General features: G+C 42.3%; 1 protein-coding gene across 11 annotated transcripts in view; it reads left to right on the top strand.

Annotated features, from left to right (window-relative positions):
* CAPSL (calcyphosine like) overlaps positions 1 to 27936 on the top strand; it is a 46547-nt gene that overhangs the window by 17433 nt on the left and 1178 nt on the right. For 5 of the 11 annotated variants that reach the window (XM_039545166.1, XM_039545162.1, XM_039545159.1 and 2 more), the window contains 4 exons: positions 16423 to 16559; positions 17855 to 18032; positions 19182 to 19391; positions 21605 to 27493. In XM_039545166.1, the coding sequence (XP_039401100.1) occupies positions 16423 to 16559; positions 17855 to 18032; positions 19182 to 19391; positions 21605 to 21706 (627 nt within the window). In that variant the 3' untranslated portion in view covers positions 21707 to 27493. Of the gene's footprint in view, positions 1 to 4591; positions 4680 to 11541; positions 11724 to 11831; positions 11911 to 12238; positions 12337 to 13621; positions 13706 to 16422; positions 16560 to 17854; positions 18033 to 19181; positions 19392 to 21604; positions 27494 to 27936 lie in introns of those variants that run through there. The other 6 variants (XM_039545156.1, XM_039545167.1, XM_039545157.1 and 3 more) reach the window with 6 other exon arrangements.

The following is a 27936-nucleotide window of genomic DNA, read 5'->3' as shown; positions in this document are numbered from 1 at the left end:
CACAGCCACCACACAGCACCAAAAAAGTTCAAAGTAGCCCTAATGTGCTTCTGCTGGCTGGGCTGGTGCCAGGGATAGGGGATGTGGTCCCATCTATAGCCCCACCGCCACCGCAGTTTGGGAATCCGGCGAAGCCATATGATGGCCTGGACATTTCCGGACAGTCACTACCTTTGAGAGCAGTTGCTCAGCTCAACGCGTGGGCTACTTGAATGACAGCAATCCCACAGTCAGGCTGCTCATGCCTCCGTGTCCTGGCGCTCAGCAGGGGGACAGCAAGTCACAACACACAAGGAAAGTGTGTACGCATCCTCCTGATCAGTGAGCCACAGCCCTGTCATCCCAGACCTGCAGCACCTGCACCGGTCCCCCCAGTCTGTGCTGTGCTTGTTTCCCCCCCAGAATCCACCCCCAACATGACCTTGACCCACCCCCACCCCATCCTCCACCCCGGCACTCTGCTGCTTGAGAGGTCTGCGCGCCTCTCTCACCACCCGTGCTGCGAGCCTCCTCGCCGGTTTCTCAGCATCTGACTGTGGAAGAATTGTGTATTTAGTATGGATACACAAATAGTCCTGTAGTGTAGACAAGCCCTTTGTTGCTTTTTACAAATCCAGACTAACATGGCTACCCGTCTGATACCTGTATAGAGATTGATTCCCAGAAACTAATGAACCAGTGATAGATTGTGTGATACGATGTAGAACAGAAGGCACATGTCGCAGTTTGTTTTAGAATGGATGTATAAATTCCTTTATCAAGTGATCCATCCCCTGTCATCCACTCCCAACTTCTGGCAGTCATGTTTAGGGGCATCCAAAGCATGGAGTTGCATCCCTGACCATCTTGGCTAAGAGCCATTGATGGACTTATCCTCCATGAACTTATCCTAATTCTTTTTTGTACCCAGTTATACTTTTGGCTATCAGAACATCCCCTGGCAATGGGTTCCACAGGTTAACTGTGTGTTGCAGATAAATCTCTGCATTAAGCATCTTCACATAACTTTCATATGACTTTGTATTATGCCTCTATTTTCATACAACTTTGTATCAGATCCTTATATAGAAAACTTTGTATTGACCCTTGGTATAATGTTAAAAAAAGTCTTTTTGCTAGGAGTAGAATAAGATCTCCCCCACACACACTTTTAATCAGTTGCCCTGTTGAATGAATGAGGTGTGAATGAGTAAGGCATGGAAGGCAAGCACCTCCAGACAGCTGCAACAGTTGAAGAGGGGATGGAAGCCAGACCCAAGAACAATAAAACTTGTCAAGTGGGCTCACTAAAGAAGAGCAGACATATTGACGGCCTTGGGGATTAGAAGCAAGCACCTTCTTTTGAAAACACCCTCTTTGAACAGCACTGGGACAACACCCAGAAAGAAGCAACACAAAGGACCAATGGATAGATACAGATTTTGAATCTGGTATGGATTTTCATGAGAGGGAAGCTGCTATAAATGTGAGGTGTCTTGCAGAGGACCCTGGGTCTCATCTTGTCAACATGGGAGCATCGATCCGGATCGGCAGAAGCCTGGCTCCACCCCTCCCCCATCTAACTCACCTGGCCAGTGAAGTTAAGGGGAGCAACTAATTGATAACAACAAGAAGATGCTGTATGCGCACGAGTGTGTGTATGTGAGTGCATGAGAGTAATATGTATCATATGCATATGATAGTGTTGATTAATACATGTATTACCAATAAATGTGGCACTTAGCCTTGTTCCCCCTGAAAAGATCTTGTTCAGTACTTTAAATACAACAGTGTTGTGCAAAAAAGTACTTCTTTAGGTTAGTTTTAAACCTGCTGTGTACTAATTTCATTGGATGACCCCTAATTCTTGTGTTATGTGAAGGGATAAATGATGCTTACTTTCGCCGCACCTGATTTTATAGTTCCCCTTAGTCATTCCTCTTTTAATCTTAACAGTCCTAGTCTTTTTAATCTCTCCTCATATGGAAGCTGTTCCATACCCCTAATAATTTTGATGCATTTATTATTACGTTTTCCAATTCTAATGCATCTTTTTTGAGATGGGGCAACTAGAACTGCACGTACTAGTGCAGGTAAGGTAGAGAGCCTTATTAGGAGAGCAGCAGCCATGAGCCAAAGTGTGGGTACCATGGATTTATATAGTGGCATTTTGATATTTTCTGTGGTATCTATCCCTTTCCTAATAGTTCCTACTATTCTGTTAGCTTTTTTTGACTGCTGCTGCGCATAGAGCAGAAGTTTTCAGAGAACTAGCCACGTCTCCAAGATCTTTTTTGAGTGGTAAGCAACTAATGTAGACCCCATCCTTTTGTATGTATAGTTTGGAAAACATAATCCCACGTGCATTACTTTGTACTTATCAACACTGAAGTTGCCCAGTCACCCAGTTTAGTGAGAACCCTTTGTAACTCTTCACAGTCAGCTTTGGACTTAATTATCTTAAGTAATTTTGATCATCTGCAAACTTTTCCACCTCACTGTTCAACTTCTTTTCCAGATCATTTATGAATATGTTGAAAAACACTGGTCCCAGTACACATCATTGGAGGGTCCCACTGTTTACCTCTCTTCATTGTGAAAAAATACCACTTATTCCTGCTTTTTGTTTACTATCTTTTAATCAGTTCATGATTTATGAGACCATCTTCCCCCATATCTCATGACTGCTTGTTTTGCTTAAGTGCCTTTGGTGTGGGACTTTGTTAAAGGCTTTCTGAAAGTCAAAATACACCACATTGACTTGATCACCCTTGTTCACATGCTTGTTGACACCCTCAAAGAAATCTAATAGATTGGTCATGCACGAGTGTCCTTTAAAGAAGCCGTGTTGACTCTTCCCCCAACATGTTGTTTTCATCTTTGTATCTGATAGTTCTGTTCTTTACTATAGTTTCAATCAGCGTGCCTGGCACTAAAGTTAGGCTTACCAGCCGGTAATTGCCAGGATCGCCTCTGGAGCCTTTCTAAAAAATTTACATTAGTTATCTGCCAGTCAGATACAGAGGCTGATTTAAGCAATAGGTTATATAGCATAGTTATTAGTTCTGAAATTTCATATTGTATTTTCTTTTTTTCTTGGGTGAATACCATCTGGTCCTGGTAACTTATTACTGGTTAATTTGACTATTTGTTCCACAACTTCCTCTATTCACACCTCAATCTGGGACTGTTCCTCAGATTTGTCACCTAAAAAAATGACTTTTTTTCCTCAGTAGGATTTGACTTCCAACTTATAAAGGATATATTTTTGCCTCTAACTGCCTCTTTTACTCTGTTTAGCCAGGGTGGCACTTTAAAATTTTTGGTCCTTTGACTTTTTTTTCTTTTTTAATTTGGAATATAGTAGTAGTTAGTCTGAACCTCTATAAGGATGTTTTTAAATAGTTTCCATGCAGCTTGCTGTCACCTGATCTATAGATTACGTGTTAATTATGTAGATTACTTAAGAATTCCCAGTTTCACTTTGAGGGTTGACAGGTCCTTGTCCCAAGATCAGGCCCAGTATTACTAAAATTACTATATAGTTGGGAACCCCAATGTGCACATTTGCAACACTCACACTATAGGACTCTTCTGTATTTACAAATAGTTTATTAATCCATGTAGCAAAGTCACAAACACTAACTCAGTAAGGTAGAGAGCCTTATTAGGAGAGCAGCGGCCATGAGCCAAGAAGCAGAAAGTCACATCCTTACATTCCTTCTAAATTATATCAAAACAATGTAATATCAGGCTGTTAGGAAGACACCGCTCCTAATAGTACCCTCCATCGCCAGATAAGCAAGGAATCTCTTAAGACGTTTAAAGAAAACGCTTGATAGCATTCTGTCTGGCAAGGAATCACTTATCAACACTTGCGATTGCATAACTAATTTTTAAGATTTAACTCAACTAAGGTGGTGGGGTCTGATTAGTTAAACAATTGTTTTGCAATATGTTAGGACTAATCAATGAATAATTTTGTAATATTTTAGTAACATAATTGGCTATGGTAGAACTAAGCGGGATTCAATTTTCGCTATATAAACTGGGGTCCAAGAAGGAAACCAGCTGGAAAAAGAAGAATATGAAGAAGGAAAGACCTAGAAGAAGAAGAACTCACCTCTAAGACACAGCCTAAGATCAGAGCTGCTAAGAATCCTCTGCACAACTGTGATGTGCAGCAACCAGAATCCAGATGAGACCGACCTTTGCCTGGCCAACAGGGAAAGTCCGCCTGGATGATCAGGATAGGTGAGCATAGGATTGAAAGTTGCTTAGCATGTATATTCTGCTTGCTAATTGTTAATAAATAGGGGATAAGGATATTGCTGTGTAAGGCTCTTTCACTGGTAAAAGGTCCTGAAAACCCACAGGAGTCCTAGGAATTGGGTTCTAAAAAGGACCGTGGGAGCTCCGGTCAGCACCGCCGACCGGGCCTTAAAAGTCTAAGGCAGGCTAGTCCCTGTTTAGACACCGTGCTGCACCCTGGAAGCGGCCAGCAGGTCTGGTTCCTAAGCAGGGGGGCCAAGGGGCTCTGCGCGCTGCCCTCGCCCCAAGCACTGGCTCCACACTCCCATTGTCCGGGAACCAGGACCTGCTCCTGGCCACCTCCGAGCGCAGCATGGTCTGTGGTGCCAGGGCAGGCAGGAAGCTTGCCTTAGCACTCCTGCTGTGCCGCTGACCAGGAGCCGCTGGAGGTAAGCACGTGCCCCAACCCTGCACCCCTGCCCCAGCCCTGCCCCCCCTCCAAACCCGAAGTTTCTTCCAGCACCGCAAGCTCCAAAGTCTCTACCCAGCCCCATCCCAGAGCCCTCAGCCCCCAGGTACCCCAACCCCCTACCCCAGTCCAGAGCCCCCCTCTCACACCCTGAACCCCTCATCCCTGGCCCCACCCCAGAGCCCGCACCCCCAGCCCAGAGCCTGTACCTCCTCCTACATTCCAACCCCCTGCCTCAACCCACAGGCCCCTCCCACATTCTGAATCCCACCCCCCACCCCAGCCTGGAGCTCCCTCCTGCACCCAAACCCCTACCCCAACCTGGAGCCCCCTCCAACACCCTGAACCCAGCATTTCTGGCCCATGCCCCCAGTTAGAGCCTTCACCCCCTCCTGCACTCCAACCCCCAGCCCAGTGAAAGTGAGTGATGATGGGGGAGAGTGAGCCACCGAGGGAGGGGGAAGGTAGTGAGTGGGGGTGCGGCCTAGGTAAAGGGGTGGGGGAAGGGAGCAGAGCCTCGGGGGTGGGGCTATGGTGTTTGGTTTTGTGCAATTAGAAAGTTGGCAACCCTAGGTGGCCCTGAGTCCTAGGAACTGGGTAAGAGTGGGTGCCTTTTGCCCAGAGCCCTAGGAACTGGAAATGGTGGTGCCCTAGAATGTGCGGGTAACAAGTTCAGCTATAGTCAGAATTCCCCCTCCCTTTATGGGTTCCAGGACTAGCTGCCTAAGAAGCAGTTATTAATGGTGTCTAGAAATTGTATCTGATTAAGTTGATTACTAATTTTGTACTTTGGATGTGTGGTTTACCCTGTTCCCACCCCCTACGTGTGAGTCCAGTCAGCTCTGGGTAGTTTTGATTTTTATGCCAGTAAAGAAACTTTAGTTATGAGTTTGGCGTTGAACTGAGTTTTTGGGAACTGAGTGCATAAGGTCTCTGAAGCCACTTCAACATACTCCTGAGTGAGTAAGGTCGTAGAGGCTACCCCAACCTGTTGTAAAGTAACTTTAACATGAGGCTGCACTATAATAATTCTACCTTGTGGGTGAGAACAAAGCTATTTAAACTTGACAAAACGTTTGTAGATATTAAGACACATTCTTCATGTTGTTCTGTTATAAATTCAGATGCAAAAAAATCACATTCAAAAATTTTTCTAGAGCTGATAGAAAATTTTCTGACTGTATGTTTTATCCTTGGAACATGCTATTTCATTGAAATTGAAACTTTCTGTGGGAACATGTTGATTTCAAGAAATGCTTTTAGAAAAAAAGGAAAAAAGCATTTTGATTTTTGTTTTGAAATTACTGTTCACTTATAATATAGAAAGTAAATATGGACTCAGTGAAATATTTTGATTTTATCATAATGAAATGTTTCGATCAGGAATGACATTTTTTCAGAAACTTTTGTTCTACAGGAGATTTTGGATTTTTTGTTTGTTTTTGCTCTGGTTCAGAATGCAAACAGAATTTGAAATGGTAGACTTTCTCATGGAATGGATATTCTGAATTTTAATCAGCTCTACATTTTTCACTGTAACATTTTAGTGAACTCTCCCCTATGGGCAACTTCAAAGCAAAAGTGTCATATAAAATACTAGGATTTTAGCTGACATTTGAAAATGACATTTAGGCATTCCAGTGGGAGTTGGCCATCTAACTCCCTTAGGTTCTTCGCAAACCCCAGCCTTTATGTTTCATGCATCCAGAGGAAGTTGGGATTAGACTGTTGAAAGGAGTGTTACTCTTTTTTATGGCTTGAGAAAGGTGCCAGACAATTAAATCTTGGGATGGTGGGCAGAGCCCACCAATGCAACAAACAGCTCACCCCCCCCATGTGAGGGAGGGGATCATAGAATCATAGACTTTAAGGTCAGAAGAGACCATTATGATCATCTAGTCTGACCTCCTGCACAATGCAGGCCACAGAATCTCACCCACCCACTCCTGTATCAAACCCCTAACCTACGTCTGAGCTATTGAAGTCCTCAAATCGTGGTTTAAAGACTTCAAAGTGCAGAGAATCCTCCAGCAAGTGACCCGTGCCCCATGCTGCAGAGGAAGCCAAACCCCCCAGGGCCTCTGCCAATCTGCCCTGGAGGAAAATTCCTTCCTGACCCCAAATATGGCGATCAGCTAAACCCTGAGCATGTGGGCAAGACTCACCAGCCAGAGACCCAGGAAAGAATTCTCTGTAGTAACTCAGATCCCACCCCGTCTAACATCCCATCACAGGCCATTGGGCATATTTACTGCTAATAGTCAAAGATCAATTAATTGCCAAAATTAGGCAATTCAACTCCATAAACTTCTCAAGCTTTGTCTTGAAGCCAGATATGTCTTTTGCCCCCACTGCTCCCCTTGGAAGGCTGTTCCAGAACTTCACTCCTCTGATGGTTTGAAACCTTCATCTAATTTCAAGTCTAAACTTCCCGATGGCCAGTTTATATCCATTTGTTCTTGTGTCCACATTGGTACTGAGCTTAAATAATTCCTATCCCTCCCTGGTATTTATCCCTCTGATATATTTATAGAGAGCAATCCTATCTCCCCTCAGCCTTCTTTTGGTTAGGCTAAACGAGCCAAGCTCTTTGAGTCTCCTTTCATAAGACAGGTTTTCCATTCCTTGGATCATCCTAGTAGCCCTTCTCTGTACCTGTTCCGGTTTGAATTCATCCTTCTTAAACATGGGAGACTGGGATACATAGGATACAGAACCCAGAATCTAAGTGATTACGGGGGGACAAAAAATGAAAAAACTGGGAGAGAGTGCAGGTCTCAGGGTCAAAATGAGGGACCTAAAGGAGGACACCGAGCAGAAAGCATTGATAGTTCAGCCAATCACAATCCTTTAACCACAGAATAGCTACAGCACGGGCAGCAGCAGTACAGACTTTATTCTTTGCCAACCCAACATGCCTCAGTCCTAGCCTGGAGAGGTCAGCTGGTAGCTCAGTCGCTGTGACCTGTGGGCCCTGTGTGGGGGTGTTAACATTTTGTCGTCTTAAGGAAAGTAAATTTTTATTTGAAGTAATTGTAATCATGAATCCCCAGCAAATGCCCTGGACCAATGGTTTTTATAGTCATTGTAACAAAGATGCTCCAACGTTATCATTGTCCAGAGCTAATTATAGGAAAGAGCTCCATTATGCTGGGCATTATGATTATGTATGGGCCACCTTCTGTAAACACCTCCAGGGCTTGGTTTCCAAAATGTTTAGTTATGACTCTTGCAATGGAACAGCCATAATTGGATCTATAATCTGTGAATTACCAGGAAGTGCTCCATGGGCCACTGACTGGCCACAGAGCACAGTCTGAATCCAAATGTGGGTGGCACAGACCATGGAGCTGTCATTCCATCTGGTCAGCTCCCTCTCTACCTTTCACTGCGCTGCTTGTGTATTACAAATAGAGGGAGCAGAGAAGCCATGCTGGGCCATGATATGGTTACAGTTGAACTGAGTGCAGCTCCATTACCGGCTTTGACTGTGGTACTCTGTTGTTCATGTGTCCATCTCCCCCATCCCATGGAGCTATGGAAAGGACAACTAGCTGCTGCTAGCCACCAAGTGGTTCACTGGCTGATAAGCTGGCTCGTCCTTTTGCTCGAGCCACACTCATACAAAGAGTCCATATAAAAGGCTATTTAAATGACTCCTGTAGCTCAAGCCATAGCAGCACATGCACATTAACATTGAGGGTCCCTGAGTCAAGCTCTCCAGTTGGCCCAAGTGGGGTTGCATATGCTTTCATTTAGATGCAGTCTGTTTTACACAGAGTTTAAAAAAAAAAAGTCTCTACCTTCAGGTAGTCTGGTCAGTGGGTCTTGTTTTGCAGAGCCCAAGGTAATGGGCTGCCCTGGAAGGTTTTAAGTCAGAGATGTTCAAATTGCTTCTCAAGGCTACTTTCCTCCTGTATATGGGCCTCCCATAGGGTATATGTTTTTCCTCTGGTATTTTATCTGATGCTTTACATACATGCAAAGCACCATGACCCTGTGGTGAGATGCGCTCTATCAATGAGAGATGAAGGTGGTCAGAACCTCACAGAACTGGGCACCTTTCATTAATTGAGCTTTACTCTCTTTGTGGACTTAGGAACTTCTCTCTAGCTGTATTTGCAAAGGACTGTGTACATTTACAGCACTACCCTATGTAACCAGATTGTAACAACAATGAAAGCTGGTTCCTTTGCTTTCTGTTCCTCTCTGTACAGTGATTAGAACTTTCCGCCCCCTCCTGTCTCAGATTTCAGCATTCCAGGAAGAGATGCACAGTTACGCCTGCACTTGGCCCTCCTCACAAGGGCTTTGCCTGAGTTGTGTCTCATTGCTGGCTCCTGGGTTGTTATTCTGAAGGAATTTCTAGACTCTCCCTTTTCTCAGAAATGCTTTAAACGCCTCACATCTCTCATCTGAAACTTGTCAAGAAACCCGAATTTCTGATCACTGGCCAGCACAGGCACTTCAGGTTTAGGTTTCATGGGAAAATCAGTTAAATGAGGCCTTGCTGATTCTCACTTGACAGATCCACTGAATTGAACAAAAATAATATTTCAGAACAGTCAATTAACATTTTTGTAGCTATGAACTTGTATGTCAACACAACACAGTTAATCTAGGTTTTTACCCAAGTATTAGCCCCAAGCCCTCTATTGTCCACACAGAAAAACCTCTGACCCATTTGGAAGTGCTTTTAAACTTGGGTTAGCTTACTTGGCTGGGTGTACAGGTTCGAGCTGGTCTCTGGTTTAACTCAGCTAGAATCCATCTACTTTGCAGTGAAGATGTGGGCAAAACCACTTACGTGCTGAGAATTCTCCAATGCCCCTCCCACAATTCCCCACAAATTCTTCTGCAATTGACACAACTGACTGTGAAAGAATCCTACAGCATCTCAGCACAAAGAGCCATGGGCTGTGTCCCCAGACACACATGGGTGAGTGCAGAAGCAGTGAGGACACAGTAACTTGGGTAGGGGTTTGCAGTGGGGGCACTTACACCTGGGCTAGGCTAACCCAGATGTTTAGACCCTGGTGCCAATCACTGGGCAACTTTGCAGTGCAGACAGCCTCAGTCAGATGTAAAGTCTTCAGGGCAAATTAATCATTAAACACGCTTGCTTTTAAACCATGTATTATATTTACAAAGGTACACTCATCAGAGGTCTGTTCTCCGCCTTCAAGGTCCGGGAGCCTGCCTTGGGTGGGCTGGGAGGGTACTGGCTCCAGGGTGATAAACAGTTCCTGGCTGTTGGGGAAAACAGTTTCTCCTCTTGCTTGCTGTGCGCTATCTTCAACCTCCTCCTCCTTCTCATCTTCCTTGTCCCCAAAATCCGCATCCCTGTTGCGTGAGAATCCATTGACCGAGTCCTCTCGCAGGGGTGGGGTAGTTTTAGGGGCACCCCCTAGAATGGCATGCAGCACATCATAGAAGCGGCATGTTTGGGACTCTGACCCGGAGCGGCTATTTGCCTCTCTGGTTCTTTGGTAGGCTTGCCTGAGCTCCTCAAGTTTCACGCGGCACAGCTGTGGGTCCCTGTTATAGCCTCTGTCCTTCATGCCCTTGGAGATTTTTTTCAAATATTTGGGCATTTCGTCTTCTGAAATGGAGTTCTGATAGCACGGATTCCTCTTCCCATACAGTGATCAGATCCAATACCTCCCGTTAGGTCCATGCTGGAGCTCTTTTGCGATTCTGGGACTCCATGGTCACCTGTGCTGATCACCTTGCCACGCTGGTCAAACAGGAAATGAAATCCAAAAGTTCACGGGGCTTTTCCTGTCTACTTGGCCAGTGCATCTGAGTTGAGAGTGCAGTCCAGAGCGGTGACAATGGAGCACTCTGAGATAGCTCCTGGAGGCCAATACTGTCGAATTGCGTCCACACTACCCCAAATTCGACCCAGCAAGGTTGATTTCAGTGCTAATCCCCTCGTCGGGGAGGAGTACAGAAATCGATTTTAAGAGCCCTTTAAGTCGACAAAAATGGCTTCATCGTGTGGGCGGGTGCAGGGTTAAATCAATCTAACACTGCTAAATTCGACCTAAAGTCGTAGTGTAGACCAGGGCATAGAGTCACCAGCAGAAAGTCTGGACTTAAATCTTAGTCTCTCTCTTTACCTTTTAACTCATGCTTTTGCTTTGATATTTCATTCACATGCAGCACATGCTTGAAGCCATTTGGGGGCATTCCTAGTACTGTTGCAGCTAAATGAATCTTCCTTTAGAGGTTTTCTCCTCTGTCATATTCCCAGAAGATAAATATAAAAATAAATCCAGAGCTCGCATGGAGGCTAAAGATTAAAAAAGGGTTTTACATTGACTTAGAATCAATATTTTTCTAACTAGTGAATGATTAAATGTGCATTGCTTCCTGGCTACACAACAACTTAAAATCAATTGCCAGGTGAAAAAAACAGGCATATTTTTAAGTCTTACATATCGTGTAGCTTGGTACCAGGATGTACATGCTGATGAAGGACAAACTATCTGTTATGATGCAAAAGTCATCACACTAGTGTTTTCAAAGCAGCCTAAATCATTTTCTGCTCTGGTAATTCATTCTTTAAGTCTGATCCTCCACTCCTTACACATCCCACCCTTGCATTGACTTTAAATGGCATGCATTGCCTTCAGTGGAAGTTTTGGGGGGTTCAGGAAGCTATTGCAGGAGTCTGTTTATCAGTCCTCAAATATAATAATGCTTGATCTGGTTCACTGAGTTGATTTATTTTCCAAACAATAGATTTGTACTGTAACTTACTGTAAATAGAATAATTGTGTCTAAATGGAACAAAGCATGATGATTTTGTATCATATCAAATTTTGTCTTTTCAGTTTTCTTTTTTCAGTGGATTAATGAAATCCCAGGATTTCCTTATACAGATTCTTCTTGAATGATTCTTGGAACTAGTGAAATAATCAACTGCAGAGAATATGTCTGCACCTTGATTTTTGTGGAACAAAAATGACTAATACTTCACTACTTTCTCTCATCTTATTTGGACACAGGAATTGCATCAGTGAATTTTTTTTTAATCATATCAAGTCTTGAACAGATATAATTTTTTACAAATGCACGTTTAGATAGAGCACTATCTTGTAATCTTCATAACCCTTTTATTAAATAGGGAATCTGGATGGGCAAAGAAAATGGAGATATGCTGCAGGAAGATCTGCATACAGCCAGCATGGGCAGAAAGGAGAAGGGTGAGGCAATTTAGAAGACAGAAAGAAAAAACAAAACAAACAAATCTGCTAATCACACAACACCGGCGCAGCACAAGTACTCCTGGCTGGTGGCTCAGTCAGTAAGCAAAGGTTTGGCCTGTCACAGCGACCAACGTCTCCTTGGAAACACAGGATGGTAAACTCCAAGCTCCTGAAAAAGTGGGGGCTGGGATATGTAAACAAGTAAAATGAGATAGATGGACAAGGAATCCCTCCAGTCAGTTTGGGAGCTTTCTATGGCCCTGCTTCTGTTACCATGAGCTATCCAATCAAAGCAACAAGGGTGTGACCTGGAGGAGAGAAGGAGGAGGTGGTGGGGAGAGAGACAGGACCAGTTTTCCAAGCTGAACAAGAGAGCGTCCATAGTTTCAGGTAGAAGTAACAGGTTACAGATTAACGTTAAAGGTAAAGAATTTAATTTAGGAATTTTAAGGTAGGGGGACTGGGGAATTCAAACATTGCAATTATATGAGAGTCTGTGGTTTCAGAAATTCATGCTTTTAAAGTGACAAGTAAGAAACTTGGCAAACAGTTACGAGGTTTTGACGTTCAGATTATTTGTAGGAGTGCTATAGGAAAAACAAACAAACAAAAGAGAGTGGCTCGAGTTTGAGCTGTTAAATCTCCATGGATTGAGACTCTGGGGCAGGGAGGGTGTGTAATTATGTGTTTTGACAGAAACTAGCACCTTGTGGGCACTATTATAGTCCAAAGAATGATGTGTTTTTCCCCCTTTCATACCATACACTTTAGAGTTTTTCCGAGAAATAAGGCTGGGGTTTTTAAAGGGTTCTGTTGGGCTAACTGGGTGAAAAGTAATGGTCTGAGATCATTTAGTCTGAAATCCTGTATATCAAATTGTTCCTTCTGGTCTTAAACTCTGTGACTCTAAGGGGGTTAAGCATCCAATTTTCATTATATTTCAATGGGATTTGGGTGTCTAACTCCTTAAAGTTTCTTTGAAAAACCCAGCCTGAAATTTCATTTTTATTTTTACAATAAAAATAAATCTTAATTTATTTTTACTCTGACTATCCTATGTGAAGCACCATAGCTAGTAAAAAGTTAACTCAGGCAACTGTAATTGCTAAAAACGTCAGCAATTATTCAATACAAAACTCTGTTTAATGGTAAGGAATTAAACAAATCAATGACCAGTCACCCTTTTCTTATGGGAGACAGCTGATGATGTTGTACAGTTGGGGTAGGAAGCAAAGACATATGAGATTAGTATAATGACCTTTCCTTGCTTTTTCAATGGCTATTAATGCTTGTTTATAAGGCACCTGTAGAGCTGTTGTTTAGCATGTCTAAAGTGTATATAGTCACTAAATCTTTTAGTAATCATGCATATTTTTAACTTTTGGAACTCTGGGATAATAAAGTTGTGTTACCCATAAATCCTTGCACACTCTGTTACTTCTTTTTGTTCTATGTGCTACATCAGGGAGGCAGTATTGCAGCAGTCATGATTTTTTTTTAAATATCTAGAAGGCTGTGAATTCATCACCTCCGCAGAAAGAGGTCATACTACTGAGTGGGACTGGAAGATCTACCATAGGGAATAACTCTGACCCATAAAGGGTCTGGACTCTGACTTAGAAGGGCTTTCCCATCCTTTTCTATGCTACTATGGAACAAAACAAGTGAAACAAGATGTACAGCGTAAGGTCCTGATCCTGCAATCAGATTCACTAGCAAGGACTTTGCATCTGCATAGACCTCAGTGGGAATCACATGGACATAGGGTCCACATCAGTGTCTCCAACTGCAGGTTCATGGCCTAAGTTGTTTATTATTCATTTGATCAGTTTTTACTGTGATATTACTTTAATCCAGTTTCTGCTGTGAATGTAAAAGGGCCAGATTTATCCCTGGTGTAATTCTACTGATGGTTGTGTCTAAAGGCACTGATTGCAAAGGGTGTTCCAGTAACAACCAGACTGGATTGGTTTGTCTGTGAAAACCTGCTTTAGCACTCCCTCAGGTGCCGCAGAGGTCTGGGGAGCAGAGTAATTAATGGTGCCCCTATCCTTACCCTGTCAGAGAGGAGAAAAGTGGTACAGAATAGGGGAAGGGAATGTGAAGGGCAGAAGCAGCACCTCCACTGCATGCATCCCACTTGGAAATTCCCTGAGCGAAATCCGCTCCTGCTCCATGCTCACTCCAGTGTATACCTGGAGAATGTGGCATAGGCACAATATGAGTGGCCTCATGAAGAAGCCATGCTGACGCTGGGGACGAGGCCAGGCAGTCTGTAGAGGGGTGCCTCTGGGAGAGACTGGAATTTCTTTTCCCCACGGAGAGTCTAATTTTGGAAGTACCACAATTTATTGCAAAATGGTATGATGTGGTCCTAAATCTTTCAGGTGTATCTCACCCCTCATCAGACTGTTGCTATGCCCCTTGATGGGTCACAGGATGAAATTCCTTATATTATTTTCGGGAATTTGCACCCATCACCCATTCAAACATAAGTTATTTTAATTATCGGCTAGTGGCTTTGCTGCGATCATGTCTTTCAGAAGATGGTGTTTTTTTGTTTTACTGTGACTTGGCTCTATAACTTTTGTCCGTTCAAAGATCTGAGGCTAGATCCTGCTTCCACTGAGGTCAAGCAGAATGTTGCCATTAAGTTGAACAAATACAGGATAGGTTGCTTTATTTGCTACATATTGGGAGTCTGTGGAAAGGGAGCTTTAGGAGGTAGCAGTGCACGTTGAAAGCAATATTTTGAGAGGATGGGAGAGTAAGGAGTTGTTTAATTCCTCTCATGCTAATGTCTTAGTAGTGATTCAGAATCAGGCTACCTGAAGGCATGTCCATTGGTTCCCAAAGGCAGAGCAACAGTCCTCAAAAGGGCAACAAAAGTGCACTTCCTACAGCACTTTAGGGCTTTGTCTACACCATATACCAGCATGACAAAGCTGCACTGGTCCGAGCAATGGCATAAGCAGTAGTGAAGACAGTGTTCAGGCATTTTTACCATCATCTTCTTTACTGGACACATGCTGCAGGATGGTTGGATATATGTTTATTAAAGGTGCAGTAAAGATTTTGAAAGGACTATAGTCCTAGCGTCCTATATTACACGTAAGTCATATCCAAGATATAAGTGTTTTCTCAGTGTTATGTGTTAGTTATGCAGAAGAATATCTTTGTGAATAGCATTCAAACAATTGATTTATTCAGCCTTATGAAATGTGTTGATAATTGCGGTGTTGTGAGTTTATGTAAATGTGTGCAGGCCTTGCAAGTAATAGTAATATTTAGCACTTGTATTTTTAACTATAAATGTTAAGAGCTGGGAGGTGGATTTACCTCTGAATATGGCATTAGGGTGAACATTACTGTAATACTGTGTCCAGTTCTGTCCACACTTCAAAAAGATTGTTGAAAACTTGGAAAGGGTTCCAAAAAGAGCTACAGATTGTTTTGAGGTCTGGAAAACGTGACTTATAGTGAGAGACTTAATAATTTCAATCTGTTTAGTTACCCTATCCAAGAGAAGGTTAACAAGTAACTTAATTATGGTCTAAAAATCTCTAAAACAGATTTCTGATAGTAGACAGCTCTTTAATCTAGCAGAAAAAGCATAATGAGATCCAATGATTGGAAGATGAAGCTAAGCAAATTCAGACTGGAAATAAGGGTGTATAGATTTTTAACTGTGAGGGTAATTAACCATTGGAACAACTTACCTGGGGACATGGTAGATTCTCCATCACTTGAAGTCTTTAATCCAAGATATGCTATAGCTAAAACAGAAGTTCTGGACATGATGCAGAAATTGAGTGAGGTATAATGCAGGATGTCAGATTAGATGTTTATAATGGCCCCTTCTGGCCTTGAAATCTATGAATTGTGTGACGTTTGTAATGAATGTTGTAGTATGTGTGATTGTTATGGTATGTTGGAAATGGATTCCTGGAACAAGAAATGGTTTGTAACACTAGTAGGGTCCATCTGGTTTGGCTGCCTGGTAGAGTTAGTAGAAATAACTTTGCATTTCTACACAGGTCTCTCAGAACCTGAGACCTGTTACAATCCTATACAATTGCTAAATATTTGCTCACATGTGGAAGTATTAAAGTCATCTGGATGGCCTGCAGTTGTGTAGGTTTTTGCAGCATACCACACAGCTACATTATGTTGTCGTTTGTCTCACAGAGTGAGCTAGCATTTGCAGATGGTTAGTATAGATCAGACTCTTGCTTGCTGTTCATTTCCTCCCAAGGGCAGCTTGGATTTCCAGTTTTGTGCAATAATATTTTTGACTGATAATATCAAATGGACACAAAAGTCTTTTTAGTAATTCATTAACGAGTACAAAGCTCTTACAAGTGAAGTATTTGTGCAGTCTGAGGCAGTAAGATGGGTTTCAGTATTCAAGAACATGTTTTAAAGACCACAGTGGGTAATCAGTGCCCATCAGATAAAGCCTTTTTCAGCTCTGTGAATCTGTGCTAAAGGGGGAAATTCTTGTTCTAGATGCCTGGTACAGCGAGGCATGACCGAGACATGGCAGACCAGGCCAAAAGAAATCTGGCCAAAACCACAGACCCAATTGAGAGGCTTCGGCTGCAGTGTCTAGCAAGAGGGTCTGCAGGCATCAAAGGACTTGGCAGGTAAATCCAGGAAGCCAAATACATTATTAAAGCAAAGAATTTGAGTAGTAAGATGCTATATCAATATGGCTAAAATGGGCTTAAGCTGCAAAATATCAGCTATTGATTGAAGTCAGTGGCAAAACTCCAACAGACTTTCATGGAGCCAGGATTTCAAATGCTCCAGAGTTCAGGGTGTTTGGATTTGGGAAGTGCAACTGCAACTCCAGTACTATTTTTTTTCTTCAATGATTTTTCAATAAAAATACAAAGCTAACCAACTAAACAAAAGAAAGCAATGGAAAGAGCCAGGAATTGAAATGAATGCAAGCATCTGCATCACCAGCATCAAAACAAAGGGATGTAAAGGTACAAGGGCCAGATCCAAATCCTTATTCTTCAGTGAAATGACACTGGTTTGTACCTGCTGATGGTCTGGACCACAAGCTTCCTGTTTTGCACATTTAGCTTCTGTTTTCCTATTTAAAATTTTGATACAGGACAGGGCTTGGCTGTGAGGTAAGGCCATTAGACTAAAGTGCATGGCCATAGGATCAGTGTGCACTAGTTACATGTGTATATTAGTTAATGACCTCACAATGTAAGTGGACTAGAAAGACAAAAGAAATATTATTATCCCCATTTTACAGATGGGGAAGAGAAACTAAAATGACTTGTGTGCATGGCCAGACTTCCTGTGTGACCCTGTTCAAGTCATTTCATCTGAAAATATTTTTTAGTAATTACATCATGTATGAGACCTGTTATATCACAACTGCATCTATGTGACACCAATTTTAATGTAGTTTTCTGTTTCATCACTGATATAGTTTTTTCTCCATCTGAGCTGAGTTTGACAATTCTTTCAACCATTCCCAACAGCTATGATTTACCAGATGGCTCAATTTCAATACAATAATAATAATTATTATATTGGGGTTGGATTTTAAAAAATACTTGTATACTTCCTTTACTGCAGTCCTGTTTAAAAGTAAAACATCTTCCCTGTGGAACTTAGTAGTTTGTGTTTTGTGAAGGTCACATTTCATGCTCAGAGAGAGGAAATGGAAAATAGGCCTTGCCAAACTGGCTAGGTGGGGTAAGCAGTGCTGATTGACAGGCATTGCTCATTACCACCTCAATACCTGCAGCCCTTCTTTTCTCTGAAGAGACTTTAGGAAGAGGAAATGTTATCCCAATAAGGTGCTGGTGTCCCTTTCTAGTCCTAATAAACTGTCATTCTTCTATGTAAGTTCTGCCTCTTGTGCTACTCTCATTCTTCATTTTATTTATTTTAAACACACGTTTTTCCACAGAGTATTTCGGATTATGGATGACAACCAAAACAGAACCCTTGATTTCAAAGAATTCTTGAAAGGGTTAAATGATTATGCCGTAATGATAGACAAGGAAGAAGCTCAAGAGCTTTTCAGGATCTTTGATAAAGATGGCAACGGAACAATAGACTTTGATGAATTTCTTGTAACGTTAAGAGTAAGTTTCCAAACAATGTGCTTTTTTTGTTAGCTAAATGAGAAAAAGCCTGTTCCATGACTAGCTGAACAGTCAATTACTAGGTCAATGCAGTTCTATTTTATCAGTAATACCGATAGCTACAGAAATATCAAAGGGACAACATCAGTTTGAAGAATTTCATTTTCCATCTAAAAATGAGAAAGAAAAGGTGGTCTTGTGGGTCAGTCTCTGGACTGGGAGCTGGGATTCAGTTCCAGGGCTTTACTACAGACTTTCTTGGGAAAATCACTTACTCTCTCTAGGTCTCAGTTCCCTATCTGAAATGGGGATGATAATTCTTGTTTGTCTGCTTACGCTGTAAACTCATTAAGGCAGCATGGTCTTCTCTTTGCATGTGTTCATACAGTGCCTAGCACGACAGGGGCCTTATCTTGGTTTGGGCCTGTAAATACTGCAAAATACAAATGTAAAACCAGAGATCTCTTATATCTATTGTTGTTACAAGTGACATCTAAGATGGAGAGAACAGAAAGATATTCTAAAAAACATTTTTACCTGGTTTTTCAGTTTGTTTCTCTACCTTTTGATAGATTTACCTTTGTTTCTCTATCTTTGTCTGAGTACAGTCAGTTTCACTATTTAGTCCAGGGGTTGGCAACCTTTCAGAAGAGGTGTGCTGAGTCCTCGTTTATTCACTCTGATTTAAGGTTTTGCGTGCCAGTAATACATTTTAACGTTTTTAGAAGGTCTCTTTCTATAAGTCTATAATAAATAACTAAACTATTGTTGTATGTAAAGTAAATAAGGTTTTAAAAATGTTTAAGAAGCTTCATTTAAAATTAAATTAAAATGCAGAGCCCCCCGGACCGGTGGCCAGGACCCGGGCAGTGTGAGTGCCACTGAAAATCAGCTTGTGTGCTGCCTTTGGCATGCGTGCCATAAGTGGCCTAGCCCTGATTTAGTCAATGGTGAATTGCACTTCCTGTCTCAAGTACTTGTCTAACAGGATGATGGTCACACTCTTCTCTGGGTAGCATTTATGTGTGCACACCATGTCCTAGGCTCTCTGAAAGTATGTTTACTAGTAACAGCAGCAGCAAAGCTTGAAGCTGAAACTGGACAGACAGCAGAGAGACATAGGATTAATCTGTTAATATCTGCTTTCAGCCTCCAATGTCTAATGCCAGAAAAGAGGTCATCATGCAAGCATTTAGGAAGTTTGACAAAACCGGTGATGGTATTGTAACCATTGAAGACTTACGGGGGGTGTATAATGCAAAGCATCATCCCAAATATCAGAATGGAGAATGGACAGAAGATCAAGTTTTTAGATCCTTTCTAGATAACTTTGATTCACCGTATGAGAAAGATGGGAAGGTAAGTGGAATAGCCCAAGGCAATTGAAGGGTGCTCCATTGGATGCACAACTAAAATTATTGTGTGTGAAAACAAGCCCAATATCTAACAATTAAAAGCATGTATAATGCATCTGTGCCATGCTTATTGATGCATCCTTTAGATTAATAGTAAAATGGATGTACAACCATGAGGATAATGTTTTTATTTCTTTCCCTTCATTAATACCCAACTGCTTTTTTAATGCAGAGACCTATCTTTTTGAATAATTTGGGCAATCAAAGTATAGTGGGCTAAATCCTGTGTTCTGCACTCATTGAGTCAGGGCTCTGTACCTGGGGTGAAGGATTGGAATGGAGACACTCTGCAGCTGCTTTTGTACCTGTGCTGTATCCGTGGCAATGGTTGGTGGTATCATGTAGCAGCAGATCCACTGATCTCACCTCTCCAGCCTGCCTCTGTCACACCCCAAGCCCGCTGCATATAGAATAAAATTTGACCATATGCAAAATTGTAGGATTTGAGATATTGTTGTAGTTACTTGTGAGTGATTTGCAAATAATGTGATATGGCATCAGACTATGCATTCCACCTCAGGACAACAGCACACTACATAATTAAGAAAAGTTCAATCATTGCTAATACATAGAGCTTGATTTTCAAACCCCCTGTGAGAAGATTCTCTACCTGCTAAAAAAAACTACAATGCATCGTCTAATTTAAGCACAGAGTCCCTGATTCAGGAAAGCATCCCTATTCAGGACAGCATTTATGCATGTGCTTAGCTTTAAGCAGGTGCTTAAATCCCATTGAGGTAAAATGACATTGAAGTCAGTCATGAATGAGATGGACTTATGCACGTACTTTAGTGCTTTCCTGAATTGGAACCAGAGTTTGGATTTCTGTTACCACCTGTGCCACTAATTGGCCTTAACAATGTTTTTTGCACTTTATAAACACTTTCAACATACGAACATATTTAGGAAGTAAATATAATTGTTCCTACTTTACCAAAGCTAAAGGTCATAGAAAAGTCAGTGTCAGAACTTGCATCTCTTGTTTCCAAGTCTTATACCTAATCCACTAGACCACAGGTCCTTCTCAACAACAAACTTGACCTCTCGGAGTTGGAGTCTGATCTAAGCCACACCACTGATGTAAATTCATGGAGCTTCACCTCAGTTATCCAAAGCCTCCTGTTATTTGAAACAAGGACATGTCCCCTGACATTAGCAGCGGGGACCTAGACTTGTTTTTGTTAACAGGTGGTTTGAGATAAGCGAGATTCATATAATGGAGCTGGCAAGAATGTCTGGCTTAGTGAGCAGAACTAATTTGTTTTAGCCAATGTGCCTTATACTGAGCTTCAGATAAAAATCACCTTAGCAAAAGCACCACAGTCTTGCTGAGTCAGCCAGGCTTGGGAAGCTGGATGCCTGTTTATAATAAGCGGGACAGGCTTTAAGGTCCAGCTCCCCCAGTTATTGAGTCATTTTAGATGTCTCCCAAACACAAGATGGGAACAATGACTGGGAGATAACTTTTTGTATAATAGCTTTATTCAAGTACTGTATAATGGTCCAAAAATTAAAACTATGCAATTTATATAAATGAAGAATTGGAATAATATTTCTCCACATATAAAAGGTCATGCCAATTTAAAAAGTGGACAGGTAGACTAGTTGCTTTTGTAAATGGTTTCAACCCAGAAATGCATATTAAAAAAAAACAAAACTCAGCTAAACACTGCTTTCTCTCTTAGTCAGATCTACTCGAAAGAATGGCATCTTTAGCTTGCTAAATGGATAGAAAACTACAATCTCCCAATAGCACCAGGAACCCATTCCAATTCATTCATTACAATGTAATGAATTTGCTGTCCAAATTCAGATGAGTCAATGAGAAAATTACATGGCAATACTTGTCTTTTTGAAGGACCACAGCTTCACTGATTCTATCTTTCAGTCTTCAGGGAAGATAACTCATTTTGAATAGGTTCACTTAGAAAACAGGACCCTACATTTTAGGACTTTCTACTGCTGAAGGAGTTCCATCTTCTTCATTTTCCCTCCTGTCTTAGGTGTCTTCCTAATGCAAGATAACTTGAAGCACAAGGTGTACAGTATATGGCTTAAATCTTGCTTATTTACAGATGTTTATTTACGTATAGTATGTATGTGTTATGACATGAAGAATGAAGGTTTCCTTTTCTGTTTTAAAATTTTCTACTTTAGGTTACAACAGAAGAATTCATGAACTACTATGCAGGAGTCAGCGCTTCAATAGACACTGATGTCTATTTCATTATCATGATGAGAAATGCTTGGAAATTCTAACTGTACGATTAAGGAAACAAGACTTTATTTCCATCTTCTTAGCTCCACATGATTAAATATGTGCACAATAATATGGTCACGTTTCCCATAATAGTACCTTGTAGTCACTGTGCTGATTGCAGTATATCAGAAGAGACAATACTCACTCTACCACATTGCTTTGGCAGGACCATGCTGAGCTGATGCACATCATAGGCTAAGAGATTTGGCAGCCCTGCCAATAATCACGCCCCTTGCTTTTCCTCCTGCTCCCCTTATCTATGTTGTTTCTTCTCTCATGTTTCTCCTCAGACGTGTGTTAGGCTCCTTTTGTTTCCAAATTTGTCCCCAAATTCATGTTAGGCAGCTGTGCTTCAAAGAAGGTACCATAGCACCAGAGCAGAGGATTCTGGGATGTATATACTCCAGTGTATAAATGTGTAGGCATTTTTGTAGCACGTATACTGTCCTAAAACTCCATAGATTTGTCTTCCTTCTTTTTCCTTCTATTCCTTTGTTTCTTGACTTTCTTCCCATTCTCTGGGACCACCTGTCTACTGTTTCTGTTATCAAAGTCACCAGTGGGCATAGATGCTTTACAAATGTTCTCTTAACTGTGTAATTGGAATACCTACCAGTGCTCCACCCAGTGTCTATGCTGGACCTAAACTGAAAGACTATACATATTACTAAGCTACTTCTCCTGGGAATTTTTTATGAACTAAAGAACTTTAGAATCTTAATTTTTCTTGGCTTTGCTGCTGAAAAAAACTGGACATTAGTTAACTGGAAGAGATAATAGGACTCTTCTGTCATGTCAGTGTCTGTGAGAGCTGATGTCTGGTCAGCTACCTGTGAGAAGAGGGATGGTAAGAGAAGGGGCCTGTCTGAAAGCCATACTTCCTCTAGTTAGTCTCACTTTGTTTCCTTTTCTCATTTCTCTTGTCAGTTTGTCCCAGAGTAAATAGTTGTCATGTAAATGGTTTACACGGAGCAGGATTTACTCCAATTAATTTGTGCAAGTGTCATATACTTGTGTTTTCAATCTCTCAATCCTTAGTAAAAGACTCAAGGTTTTGACAACAAATTGAGCCATGTTCAGAGCCAAAAAGAAGTCCTATAGGCCACATTTTTAAAAGCGCTTAACACCCAGAAGTGGCACTAGATTTTCAAGAGCTCTGCTCTTATTTACATACCAAACTAAGTGGCCTGATTTTCAAAAGTTCAGTGTGTGATTTTTGAAAATCTAACCTTAAATGTTACAATGGCAGTTAGTAGCTACTGAGCACTCTAAAATCTGGCCCTGAGCTGTTTGGAAACCTGGCCTTATGGGATACACACTTGCTATTTTTTTTAAATATGACCTGTCATCACAACAGTAGGTATCTGGAATTCCTCACCACAGGCTGTGCAATCTCAGTGTTTTCCTTGGTCCGGTAAGGCTCTGCACACTTGCATATATTAATAACTATGGAAGTTGGTGTGAATGGAAAGGGACATTATTTTGATTAGATAATATGCCTCATCAAGGAAATGAGGGCTCTTTACATAATGTGATGCTGTTGTGGACTAACAAATAAATTCATGTACATGAAGTAGAAAGGTGCATGGTACATGAATAATACATGTGCCATTTCACATGCTGGCAGTTATATGTAGCCACTTTCTTATTCATTTATTTATTGGTTCTGTAACAGGTATATTATCTACGTTGCACATTTTAAATAAAGATGTAACATTAGTGGGCTGAGAGAGTCACAAAGTGAAAAATGATCCCACTCGGGCATATACCGTATCTAAAGACTCCCAAAATCCACAGTGATCTGTTGTGCTGACATTTAATCAAGTGAAGTGAAAAGTTTTGTCTTACTAACCTTAACTCTTGACCAGTTTGTCTGTTTCATACTAACCATATAAAATTCTAACATTTATTCAAGGCCAAGTGCAATATGCCTTTTCAAACGCAATTTTTTCTTTGTAAATGGATGAAAAGCTCTGACACTGCAAAACGTATTGTCCCTGATCATACACTATTAAAGTCAGTGGGAACTTTGCCATTGACTTCAGGGAGCAAAGGATCAAGACCGTTGTGATTAATGAAAGATCACTGCTTTGAGATTAGATTTCCCTTCTTTTTCTGCACCAACCCTGAGTAATGGAACTTTGTACAGGGAAGTGAGTGAGGTGAACAGGGACAGAATTAGTACATCCCATTCTGCAGACAGCAGGACTCTATGGCCACTATTGCAATAGACTGAAAACCAGCTGATCTCCCTTTGGATTCTCTGTACGTAAATTCTGGGCCACTGGGATTGGTCCTGCTTTGAGCAGGGGGTTGGACTAGATGACCTCCTGAGGTCCCTTCCAACCCTGGTATTCTATGATTCTATGGTCCCTCCCCGCCACACACTTTTTTCTGGAAGTCATTATACGTGAATAAAGAACCCTGAACACTTCCATGGAACTGTTACTGATTTTAATCCCTCTGGCAATGTTCCCATTCACTTCAGTAGAATCAGGCCCTCAGTCTGCTTTTTACAACAAAACTTGTAACTGCAAGAAAAGGTCCATTGTATGCAGGGTGCGGGAAAGAGCTGAGCTGAAATATTTTTTACCCTCTAGCAAATATAGTAGAATTCAATGGGGATCTCTACTATAACAAATATAGTTTTAATTGCAGGTATGCAATATCATACAAAGAAGCATAGCACATTGGTGGCTAAATTGAAAAAGTTATATACAAAGGACCAGACACTGCCACCCTTGACCCATGGGCAAAACTTGCATTGACTTTAACAGAAGTTCAATGCATAGGTCAAAGGCAGGATGGACCTAAGGGTTGAGTCAGGTCTCAGATGCCGTTATAGATAATGCTGTATGCATGGAGCCAGCAGCAGTCTCTAGCACTGTTGTATGCTGTACTGTAAACAGGGATAGCTGTAAAATTCTAAAATGTTATTTCGCACTTTGTTCGATGGGATGATTTCTCATTTCTGATCATGACACTCAAGCTACACCGGGTGGTATAAATTGTGGGGAACAACTTAGTCTGACGCACGTAGCATTTTCGATCGATATATGGAACGCCCACTGATGTCAGTAGGAGTGACGCATGTGGATCAAGGGCAGCATAAAATCCTAAATTGGAACACAAGCCACAGTTGAAAACCATTGTAAACAATGAGCTCTGTGGTCCCCTCCAGTCTGTGCAGGGGACAAAGGAGCAGGACTTCTGGCCACGTTACACTGATTCATAGAAGCAGCAGCTCCCCTCCCTCTGCCTGAGCCCATAGGAGCCCGCTGGTGCAAACAAGGACCATGTGTTTGAGCTCCCCTGGTGAGTGAAAGGTAGAGATGCAGGGAGCAGCCGCTCCACAGAGCATATTCCCCAGGGACAAATGGTTTTACAGGCAAAAAACACAGCAGGAGTTAATGCTAGTGCAGGCAGAATGAACTTTCATTCTTCACCTTGTACCTCTGGCAGAGATGAGAATGATAAGGAAATAGAGCAGTCGGGGTAGTGAGCTGGGCTGCTAAACAAGCCATTCCACCTGTTGTGTGGGAGGAATCGCAAATGGCATTGAGAAGCTAGTCATCCATATGGGAGCCCCAGCACATGCAGGTTTGGAGTCAGAATTCTCCCATTGATCCTTGGGTCTTAATTGACTGACTTGTCATAGGCCGTAATTCCTCAACAATATTGAAACTTCCACTTAGTTTTTCCTCATTGTTAGTTTGGTTGGGGGGCGGGGGCATTGCAGGGTAGGGATAAGGAGAGAGTGTGAAACATTTGCGCTGATATGCTCAAATCCTTGTTTAATTCACATTAACCGCCTGAAGCCTGCAGTTAATATGTAAATCATAAGCATGCTCCTGGTTCAAGGTAATTAACTTCTGAACAATTGGGTAACTAAACATATTCCTGGATGCAGACTGAGAATCTGACTCTGTTTGGGCACCTTTGTGCTAGTCTCCTCACACAAAGCTGCTTTAAAACTGGCAGATCAAACCGGTAGAGAGTTCCCCTGCCCATGGAAAGCCTTAGCTGGTGTGGACCCATCGTAGTGGCTCCAACTTCACCACCGCCTTGCATCCAGTTCAGGAGGTAAGGTTGGGAGAAAAAGGATTTCCTAGCAGTCTGTGGCTGATGCAAAGGCCCTGGTGGCTGATAGCAGACAGTAGAGAGGTCACCAAATATTCCTGGACACAGGGGTTCAGTGATATAGCATAGGGAGATCCATTACAATTGGCCAGAAGTTTTCTGCGATGAGAGAGTACATGTGTCAGTTGCAGGTACCAGGGACGGCTCTAGGCATTTTGCGCCCCAAGCATGGGAAGGCATGCCTGCGGGAGGTCCGCTGAAGCCATGGGACCAGCAGGTACTGACGTAGGGCTCCAGGATGTGAGGGAATGAATTGGACAGGAATTGTGATACCAGGCAGTGTGGTAGGATTTGGGAGGGGAAGTGACCAAGCTAGTCACTCAGGTGAACCTACCCTGCATTATGGGTTATATGATAAGGAGGCTTGTAAACTTGGTGTCTGAGATAGGTTATATGATAGGGAGCCCTGTAACCCCCTCCACTGGAACCAATTAAATGCCTGGTATAGGAGAGTGTGGGTGATGAGTGGGTAGTACCCCTGCCTTGTGTTAAAAGTTTAATAAAAGCTGTGACCTGCCACTTGACTCCATGCATGTGTCTGTCCTCATTTTGTAGCTTCAATACCTTTGGTAACTGAAAAACAATTCTATAGCAGTAAATGGGCCCAGAGCCACAAAAGGATGTAAGCATTGTGATGTTACGCATCGCAGCACCTAACTTTTAGGTGTCTAGAAAATTAGAGAAACAGCCCTACGATCCACACAGCCTGCATTAGGCACCTAGGCTCCTATACAGTGAATGGAGAGAGAGAGGCAGCTAAAAATGCGATCCAGAAAGGCTGCATGCTGGGGGGAGCAGCCTAAGCTTGCCAGTGGGAGATCCTAACCAGAGGCAGGGCCAGATGTACACCTTACACACCCCAAGGCACAGCATCTTTAGCACTTGCTCCTTTCGTGTTGTACAGTTTTCGAGAGGTAAGGCACCCGCAGAACGCCGGCGCCCCTAGGCACGTGCCTACTGTGCCTAATTGGAAATCCAGCCCTGACCAGAGGGGTGTGTGCTAAATCCTGAAGTCCAGGCTGCAGGGAAGTGACTATCTCTGCTTACTGTTGGTGAATCAGGGGAAGATAGGTGGCTAAATGCATGTAGGGCCTGAAATAAAATAGCAAAGGCAGGGAGGGGGGCAGAGGTGGCTCTCCCTTAAAACCTTTAGCTTACTGGTTAGCTATTCACCCAAGATATGGGAGACCCTGAGTTCAAGTCCCCCCAACATGAAGGGGAAAAGGGATGTGAACAGGGATCTGTCACCTCTCAGGTGAGTGCTCTAACTACTAGCTTATAGTCATTCTAACCCTTTCACTGGCCCAATGAATATTTAATTTTTCAATGGCGTGACTAAAGTGGAACAACTTCAATAGGAGAGATTGAGAGAGCCCCACATCAGAATGTTCCTTAAGTGCCCCTGCCTCACTCGTTTTGTGTGCACTGACTTGAGGGATTTGATTCACTAGGCAGCCTCTGACCACACCTAGCAGATCAGGCCCCTGCATGTGACTTAGGCTGCCAAATGCCTGTCTTTCCCAGTTTGTGAATTGCTCTGGGGCTTAGGCTGGAGATAGGTGTAAAGTGATGCCTAGATTGAGTCGGTGGCATGCATGCTCAGAGGCAAAAACCATGTGTGTCTAGAGAATGTTTACTGCAAAAACGTAGGTGCCAAATGAGTTTAGGTGGTAGACTACAGTACCTCCATGGATCACACCTTTGATGTAGAAGCTTAGGCATTGTGGGCCAGATTGTAAAGGTTTATAGGTGCCTAACTCACATTGCTTTCAATAGGAATTAGCAGCAAAATACCTTTAAAAATCCAGCACTGTACATTTTATATTGAACCTAGCCCTGAATAAGGAGAATACTTTTCTAAATGAACAGGGGCACATCTTTGCTATTGATCCGCATTCACAACTCCCATTGACATCAGTGGAAGTTCTGCCTGAGGAAGGGTGGCAGGATCCCGTTAGTATTCAAAATGGGGGGGGGGGGGGGTTGACTAATTGAAATATTTATGAACAGTGTCTGCTTTCCACAGGAAAAAAATGATATTTTTGTTACAAAACAAAAAAACACCAAAAACAAATATTTTGGCTAAAAA

Source organism: Mauremys reevesii, linkage group 6 (assembly GCF_016161935.1).
Source record: "Mauremys reevesii isolate NIE-2019 linkage group 6, ASM1616193v1, whole genome shotgun sequence".
Lineage (NCBI taxonomy): Eukaryota > Metazoa > Chordata > Testudines > Geoemydidae > Mauremys > Mauremys reevesii.
Note: the sequence above shows the minus strand (reverse complement) of the source record. Positions and strands in the feature narration are given on the sequence as shown.